Source organism: Calidris pugnax, unplaced genomic scaffold (genome assembly GCF_001431845.1).
Source record: "Calidris pugnax isolate Ruff unplaced genomic scaffold, ASM143184v1 scaffold187, whole genome shotgun sequence".
In the NCBI taxonomy this organism is placed as follows: Eukaryota; Metazoa; Chordata; class Aves; order Charadriiformes; family Scolopacidae; genus Calidris; species Calidris pugnax.
Window position 1 is genome coordinate 2,243,346 of NW_015090969.1, and position 8,453 is coordinate 2,251,798.

At 59.6% G+C, this 8,453-nt stretch overlaps 1 protein-coding gene across 1 annotated transcript in view; it reads right to left on the minus strand.

Moving 5' to 3' along the window:
* Positions 1–476: 476 nt before the first annotated feature.
* Positions 477–8,453, minus strand: part of RASGRF1 (Ras protein specific guanine nucleotide releasing factor 1) — a 72,066-nt gene continuing 64,089 nt past the window's right edge. Inside the window, exons 22-31 of the mRNA XM_014952692.1 lie at positions 8,448–8,453; positions 7,532–7,658; positions 7,135–7,195; positions 4,726–4,829; positions 4,293–4,377; positions 3,822–4,019; positions 2,796–2,875; positions 2,040–2,157; positions 1,666–1,734; positions 477–986 (exon numbers count right to left, since the gene is read on the minus strand). The exon at positions 8,448–8,453 is cut by the window's right edge and continues 93 nt beyond it. Coding sequence (XP_014808178.1) covers positions 894–986; positions 1,666–1,734; positions 2,040–2,157; positions 2,796–2,875; positions 3,822–4,019; positions 4,293–4,377; positions 4,726–4,829; positions 7,135–7,195; positions 7,532–7,658; positions 8,448–8,453 — 941 coding nt within the window. The 3' untranslated portion in view covers positions 477–893. The remainder of the gene's footprint in view (positions 987–1,665; positions 1,735–2,039; positions 2,158–2,795; positions 2,876–3,821; positions 4,020–4,292; positions 4,378–4,725; positions 4,830–7,134; positions 7,196–7,531; positions 7,659–8,447) is intronic.

The following is an 8,453-nucleotide window of genomic DNA, read 5'->3' on the forward strand; positions in this document are numbered from 1 at the left end:
TTTTTTTTTTTTTTTTTTAGGGCTTGAAAGAGAATTCTCATACCACGAGGTATTGCTTACAGCAAAAGTGTTGTGGCTGTCGGAGTGGAGCATGCCTGCCACTGCAAAGTCAAACTGTGGTCAGAGACTGTACAATGTAAAAAATACATGGTAATATTCACAGAATAAGCACTACATTACTATAACTCCTGCTAGCAGGTGGTTAGACAGGATTACAGTATATGTAATAAAAACACTCGGTCATCTCTGGTTTGTTTTTTTTCCTAATCCTACAGCGTGTTACTGGTGGTGCTCACAAGGGACGCGCCTATAGCATATCCACAGAAGCTGCTCGGGGCCGCAGGCAGCGTGGAGGCTCAAAGGGACGGTTCCATCTTCCCGACGAAGGAGGGACGGGGCGGGGGGCAGCGGCCGCGGGGAGCCCCCCGGCATCAGGCCAGCGCTGGGGGGTGGCACACAGAGAGAGGGCAGCGTCGCAGGGAGGGATAAACTTTTAATGCGTTCTCTTCCCCCGCCTTACAGAGTTTGCCCGGGGATGGTACTGCCCTCAGAGTCCGAGCGAGAGCTGCTCCGCATCCCCCCCTGCCCCGGGGGGGGGGAGCACCGGGGGGTTCCCCTGCCCGACCGCCAGCCCCCCCTTGAGAAGAACAAATGACAAAAAAAAATATATATATAACATCATCGAAAAGAAACCAGGACTCCAGCAAAGTGTCGATGCGTGAAACCTTAGAGGATGCGGGGAATCCTACGGGAGGGCTGCTGCGGGCCATCAGGAGGAGGAGGAGGAGGAGGGGGGGGCGGTTTCTTGGAGAAGCAGAAGGTGGGAGTCACTGCGGGGCGGCCGGGGGCAGAGCTATGTACAGTATGGTATAGCTGTGTACACACCCCCGCCCTCAGGAGGGCAGCTTGGGCTCTATCCGCAGAGACGCCTCGTAAAGGGCTTCCTCGTCCATCACGAAGGAGTGGTCCAGCAGGTACTGTGTCACCTGGGGGACGGGAGAGCACAGCGTTAGTGGGCAGGACTGGGACCTGCTCTGGGCTCCCCAGTTCCAGGAGGACAGGGAACTGCTGGAGAGGGGACAGCAGAGGGCTGGAAAGATGCTGAGGGGCCTGGAGCATCTCCTTTATGAGGAAAGGCAGAGGGATTGGGTCTTTTTAGTCTGGAGGAGACTGAGGGGGGATCTGATCAATGCTTATAAATACTTAAAGGGTGGGTGTCAGGAGGATGGGGCCAGGCTTTTCTCAGTGGTGCCCAGGGACAGGACAAGAGGGAACGGGCACAAACTTGAATATAAGAAGTTCCATCTCAACATGAGGAGGAACTTCTTTGCTGTGAGGGTGGCAGAGCCCTGGCAGAGGCTGCCCAGGGAGGTGGTGGATTCTTTGGCTGGACGGTGGGCGAGCAGCCGCCTCCTTCCCCCCCCGGCACTGCTGTGTGGGAGAGGGGCTGGTGACGGTTCACACAGCAGGGGACACACAGGGAGGTCACCACCCGTCTCCTCTACCTACATCCCCCCCGTTACACCTTGCCTGACACAAGCCCCCACACCTGCCCTGGCTCTACCAGCATTTCCTTATATCCTACAACATTCCTTACGGGAGCAGCCTGCCTTCCTGCCGGCAATGGGAGGGGGCTGGGACAGCGGGGTGGGACACAGGCCCTACCTTGGGCTGGTGCTCAATCTTGTAGGAGGTTTGCTGGAACTGGCGGATCTCCCTTATGATGTGTGAAATCTGTGGGGAGACAAAGCCCAGGAGCCGTTCAGAGCAGAGCCAGCCCCACCGGCACCGTGTCCCCGCACCCCCGCACCCCGTCCCCACCTTCAATGCAAAGGGCTTTTTTCTATCTTTCAGGCTCATCCCTCCCCAGGGACAGCCCCGGCTGCACGTCAACATGCAGGGGAACGTGTGTGGCCACCCGGTGCCATGTGGATGACCGCTGGCTGTGGGGGGTGGGCACAGACCCGGCTGGCACCGAGGGACATCACTCCAATGCAGCCCCCACACGCCCACTCGCCCGGCGGGGCTGGGAGACTCACCATCCTCATCTTGGAGAAGTTCACCAGGCCGTCCTCGGTGTAATTCGGGGTCCCCTCCTCGATGAACGCCAGGTCGGTCAGGTACATGCCCAGGTAGGGGACACACGGAGGGTCACAACTTGGGGAGCAAACCAGGAACAAATAAATAAAGAAAAATGCCTTACTCTGGGGCTTCGGAGCGGGGAGGAGGGTTGGACTCCACACTCAGCAGAGTTTGAAGGATTCTCTCTGATTTACAGACACCCCAGAAGGAAGCCTTTCCCCAGGAAGGCTGCTGCTCGCGGGGGGCTCCTCCTGCAGCCGCTGTCCCCATGGACAGGGAGGACCAGCACGAGCCCGGCCGTGCCCCACGCGAAGCCACGGGCTGTGGGGTGAGCTGGGGGCAGCTCCAGCAAAGGCTTGGGAACACCTCTGAGTTCACCCCCCCGGTGGGAAACTGCAGCTAAACACGGTGCACGTGGGCGTTCAAACCCCGAGTCTCCAAGGGGAGGAGGGGAAGCGGTTTGCCTGGCAGTGATTCCCCCTTTGCAGCCCCTTTTATTCACCCCGCTGCTCGAAGGAGCAGCTCGTACTCGGGACCCGCTGCCCTGACCCTGCTGGGCACGTTCCTGCAGGCTCTGAAATCAGCATGAGAGCAAAGCCCCAGCCCGCAGCACAGGAACCGGGTGGGATGCAGGGTCCCTGCCACCGTGGGGGTCCCCATCCATCAGCAGCCCCCCTGCAGCAGCAGCCGTGGGGGAACCATGGGTCACTCACTTCTTCAGTGCCTCCCGCAGGTTCTTGAACCTCCCCTCCGACGACACCAGCTTTTGTAGCTTATCGATCAGAGCCTTCGTCTGCAAGAAACCCAAAGTGTGGCCTGGAGAAGGCCCTGGAAGAAGCCTCCATCCCCGCAACAGCTGGGGGGTGAAGCCTGCAGAGCTGCAGGGTCATTCCCTTCCCTTCCCATCCCGTCCCATCCAGCTGCTCGACACCTCTGCAGGCACAAACTCTGCCCTGGTCACACCTGGCTCCTGGTGACGTCCAGAGGAGCCGAGCAAGTGCTTGAAAGCAAAGTTCCTCCAACACATAACAGAGACAGGCCACGCGCTCGTTTCCTTCCCCTGCCTCCCACTTTCTGCTTTAATTTACAGATTTGTCACTTTGCAGGAAAAAAAAAGACGGTGTTTGAGATTCAGAGGAGCCCACACAGCGGCTCTGGCTCGGCAGCCCCTCGCCTCCGCCAGGCTCTGCACCGTGTGGGTACAACCTGCTTCCCAAGTAACCCAAGACAAGATTTCATTTTGCTCATCCATAATTGGTCTGAGAAGCCCAGAAAAGCAGCGTAAAGGGGTGTCTGTGTGTGTGTGTGTGTCTGTGTGTGTGTGTGTTTACAGCTACAGTCACTCTTTAAAAAAGGTTTCTTTCACTGCACATCTGACCTGCAGGACCTCTCAAAGCCGGGCAGACACAGCGCTTAGGGACAGGGTCTAGAGATGGTCTATGGCAGTGCTGGGCTGAAGGTTGGACTCGATGACCTGAAAGGTCCCTTCCGCGGGGCTGAAGGTTGGACTCGATGATCTGAAAGGTCCCTTCCAACCCAGGCAATTCTATGATCCCGTGAATAAACCCGACAGGGACGCAGGGTCTGAGCTGCTCACACACCACCTCCCTCCTGGGAGGGACCCACAAAGACCTTACTCTGTTTCCATCGCCCGTGTCTTCTGTCACCCCAACACCCCCACAGCCAGCCCGTCACCCCCTGCCCTGACCCCCAGGAGCGGGTCAGCCCCACATCCCTACCTGCTTGGAGACCTTGAGCCAGGTTTTCTTGAGGCGGAAGATGGCACTGCGGTTGAGGGAGGAGGTGATCTCCAGCACGGCGTTGTAGTTGTGCAGGCACCGGCAGATGTCGGCCACCGCCACCCACTTCTCGATGGCGCTCACCCGCGCGTTGATCTCCTCGTTCCGGAGGATCTCCGACGCAATCAGGTTACTGACCTTTGGGGAGACACCGGTCCCACGTGTCAGGACAAATTCGGGCAACATCTATGTGCCCTCCAGCCTCATAGCAATTTTAAAAAAGATTTCCCTTCACTGCAGCAGCCCCAGCAGGACCAGGAGATGCTCCACCTGCAGCAGGTCCCCCAGGTCATGTCACCTCCACGGCGTGGGGGCAGATAACCCTCCAACACCCCAGTCCCTGGGTAACTCTGGGGCCAGGTTGGCTGTGCTGCCTCCTCTTTGCCCGCCCCCCCCTGGGGCTGCACTTACATCATTGAAGTGTTTCGTGTTCTTCATGATGTAAGGAGTCCTTTCATTCTTCTCGAGCTTCATCCAGCCTTGCCCGAAGAACTCTCTGCAAACGACAACATTCAGCTCAACATTTATTTCCCATTTTTCTGGGACGCCCAAGCCCTGCTGGCTCCCCTGTACCCGAATGGGATGGAGGTGCCAGGGCCTTTGCCCCCCCCCACTGCTGGAAAGGGACCACAAGGATGGGTTTGAAAGCGTGATGGACATGACAGGTTCTTCCTGAGCCACAGGGGGATACCAAGATAAGCCACAGGATGAAGCCTCAAATTTGGGCTTGAGCTGGGCAGCTGGGAAGGGTTTAGCTGGGGCCAGGCTGGATGTGGGGGGAGCGGGTGGCCAGGGAGCCCTGGGCGACCAGAAGAGTCTTTCCTGGCTGGTGGGGATCACTCACTCGTACGGGATCTTCTTGAAGACCAGGTGATCCAGCAGCGTCAGCTGTTCTGCTATTTCCAGGGCCGAGTGGTTTTCAAAAGGTTCTGCTTTGACCCCCTCCGCCTGCGTGACAAGGGCAGCGCTGAGGGCTCCTGGGCTCCGGGCACGGGCAGAGCCCCCGCACCGCGCACGGCAGAGCGGGCTCCGTCGGAGCTGGCACGTGGGGCCACGCTGGTCCAACCATCCCAAGGCACCGCGTCCCGCATCCCACCCCTGCTGGGGAGTGCCAACCCCACCGCTTTAATTACATTATCATCCCAGCACACGTACAGACACTAAATTAACTAATCTTCTCCATTTAAGTAATTAGGTGTCAGCTACAGAGTGGATCCCTGCACGTCGACTTCTACAACCGCTGCCTTTCTGCTGTGTAATTGTCTGTGTAATTAATAAAGCACCGGGGCATCCCCACGGGAGCGGTGCTGCCGAGCCACTGCCCCCTGCTCGGCCACCTCGACAGAGACCCCTGGGGCTGGCAGCTCCCGGACCCCGCTGCTGCTTGGGATGGCACTTCCAAGGGATGTCCAGAAAAACAGGAGAAGGGGGACAGTCCCCCTCCAACCTGCCCTTGAACCCCTCCAGGGATGGGGCAGCCACAGCTTCTCTGGCCAACCTGGGCCAGGCTCTCACCGCCCTCACACCAAACAAGTTCTTCCCCACGTCTCAGCTCCATCTCCCCTCTTTCGGTGCCAAACCCTTCCCCCCGGGTCCCATGGCTCCCCTCCCTGGTGCAGGACGTGCAGGCGATGCCGTGGTCTAGCTGAGCCCCGTGCCTTGGGGTGCTGCTTCGCCCCGAGAAAAGGCACCACCACCCTCCAGCACCTTCTGCAAAGCAGGGGGGTCACCAAAGCAGAGCGGCTCCAGCCCCCCCCCCGGGGTGAGCCGGCCCCAGGAAACCCCCCCGGCAGCACCCGTTACCAGCCTGTTGCCAAATCCCTCCAGCTGTGGGAAGGGGGTTGCGAAAGCGGCTCCCGTGGAGCAAACACCAGCTGGGTTTGCTTCCTCTGGGGCGGCTCAAGGGCCCGTGGAGAGGCTACGGGGGGGTGGGTGCACACTGGGGTGTGCACACTGGGGCACTCCCTGCCAGATCATGGGGTGCTGCAACAGCAAGCACTGGGTGGGCAAGTGGCACCGGTGGCACTCAGCAGCACCAGGGCTGTGTGGGAGGGCACTGAGCACCCTCCCCGGCAGAGGGGTCACAGAATCACAGAATCCTCATGGTTGGAAGGGACCTCCAAGATCACCGAGTCCAACCACACACACACACACACACACACACACAAAAGACGCCCACAATCCCGGGCACTAGAGCGTGCCCTGAAGTGCCACGTCTACACGTTTCTGAAATCCCTCCAGGGATGGTGACTCCACCACCTCCCTGGGCAGGCTGTTCCAGGGCCTGACCACCCTCTCAATGAAGTAATTCTTCCTAATATCTAATCTAAACCTCCCCTGCCCCAACTTCAGACCATTTCCTCTGCTCCTGTCATTATTCCCTTGGGAGAAGAGGCCAACCCCCACCTCTCTCCACCCTCCTTTCAGGGAGCTGTAGAGAGCAATGAGGTCTCCCCTCAGCCTCCTCTTCTCCAAACTCAACATGCCCAGTTCTCTCAGCCTCTCCTCATATGCACAACACACATCCCCAGCCCGGGAGGAGGGGGCCAGGAAACCCACAACCCCTGTCACCCCGAAACCCAGGCTCCCTCACCCCCCACCGCCCGTCTGCCCGCAGGGCGCTGCTGCTCCGTGGCTGGGATGGAGGGGCAGAGCCAAACCCTGGGGTTTGGGTTGTCCCCTTCAGAGGAGGCGTGCAGCAATGTCAGCCACAGACACAAGCTGACAGAAACCCCAGCTGCCCCAGGGGCTGGTGCCGGAGCCAGGAGATGGAGCTGCTGTTGTTTCAGGTGCGCTCGGACACTTTGAAGTGGCTCTTGACTTTTTCTTGGAGCAGATTTTGGGTTTGTTTTTTTTTAAATGCAGGAAGGTGGCAAACACACTGTGGCCACCTGGATGGTTTTACATCCACAGCACGTTCCCAGGGCTCTGCTCCCAGGGGAGCCAAAGGCAGCTGGGCCAGCACCCATCCCTTGGAGCCCACCACGGCAGCACCAGCGCAGGGCTGGGGACAGAGGACACGGAGGGAACCCCTGGAGTTTTCCTGCTGGCAGATGCGTGTCCGTGCCTGCTCTAGCCTTCCCGTGATGGTGCAGGAGGACTGAGCAGTGGGTGGGCTGGATTGGCACCACCTCTGCCCATAACAGCTCCAGCTGTGCTCACAGCTGGCCCCGACGCTGCAAAACCTTCAGCCCAGGCTGGGAGACCTGCTCTGCATGAGCTGGCTGCGTGACGGGGGGAAAAGGGTATTTACCATCTGTACAACCTCCTCCAGGGTTATCTGGTTGTCTCCCGGGTCCTCCTGTGTCAAGGTCCTACGGCATGAAAAGGCAGTGTTACTTTAGCTGGGAAAGCACCAGAGCTGCTCGCCCCCGGGGGGGCACAGCCCAGCTTTGTGGTTCCTCACAGATCAAACACTCAGTGAGCACAAGAATGCTTCTGAGCCCCATTTCCTGGTTTCAAGAGAAAAAAAAAACCACCTTAACCGAGGCCACAGCTGGCCCCGTGTGTGGGGACGAGGGTGGGGGTCACACCTCGCCCACAGCCCCTGACCGGGTCCCGGTGTGCCCGGGAGATGGATGTGCTCAGCATCCTCCTCCTCAGCTCCTCCCCAGCCCCAGGAGAGCTTCCTCCCACCCACGGCTCCTCACCTGATGATGTTGGCGGCCGCTTTCCTCTCCTGGGTGAGGAGCTCGGGGTCGTGGATAACCTCCTCCAGGAAGCCGATCACTCGGAACTTCAGCTCCTCGTTGCTTTCAAAGTCCTGTTGGAGCGGGCACAGACACAGAGTTAATGAGCCACGGTGGCAGTGACGCCGGGCACCAGCAGCTCCCGTTTAACCCCAGCCCAGACCGATGCCCCCGCAGGGAATTCGGCTGCTCGGCCGAGGGCAGAGGCTCCTCTCCAAATCCCAGCCCGTGGAACCTGGACAACAGGAACCATCCGGGAAGGCACCGGGCTCATTCTGTACCATTGAACTGGCATCCCCTGGCCAGGGAGAGGTGCAGGGGTTTCCCAGTGCCAACCAGTACGGCCCCGCTCCCAGTACCCCCAGCAACCGGTGGCAGAGGGAAAAGGAGAGCACGGAAAGCCGTGTGGTCCCCTAACCCAGACCCAGCCTCAAAAGGTGCAGGGGTTTCCCAGTGCCAACCAGTACGGCCCCGCTCCCAGTACCCCCAGCAACCGGTGGCAGAGGGAAAAGGAGAGCACGGAAAGCCGTGTGGTCCCCTAACCCAGACCCAGCCTCAAATTCCCCAAGAGGAACCAAACCCACCACCCCACAGAGCCCGGCTGGGGGTGACAGCGGCTCCCGGCTCCCTTCCTTTGCATATCCAGTACCCAAACACCACAATCCACTCCTGGCCCCCCCCCTCCACACCAGGGGCTGCCAGCTCCCTGCTTCACACTCTTCATCTCCTCCCCAGGTCCACTCATTTGCTTAATTAAAAAAGAAGTGCCAAATTGTCTCTCCAGCTGGAGCCACCCAGCATGCGGCTGAATTCATGCTGACAGGGAGGGAGGGTCCCTGTGGTGCTGACCCCCCCCCCAGCTCCGGTCCCCCCCCCCCCACCT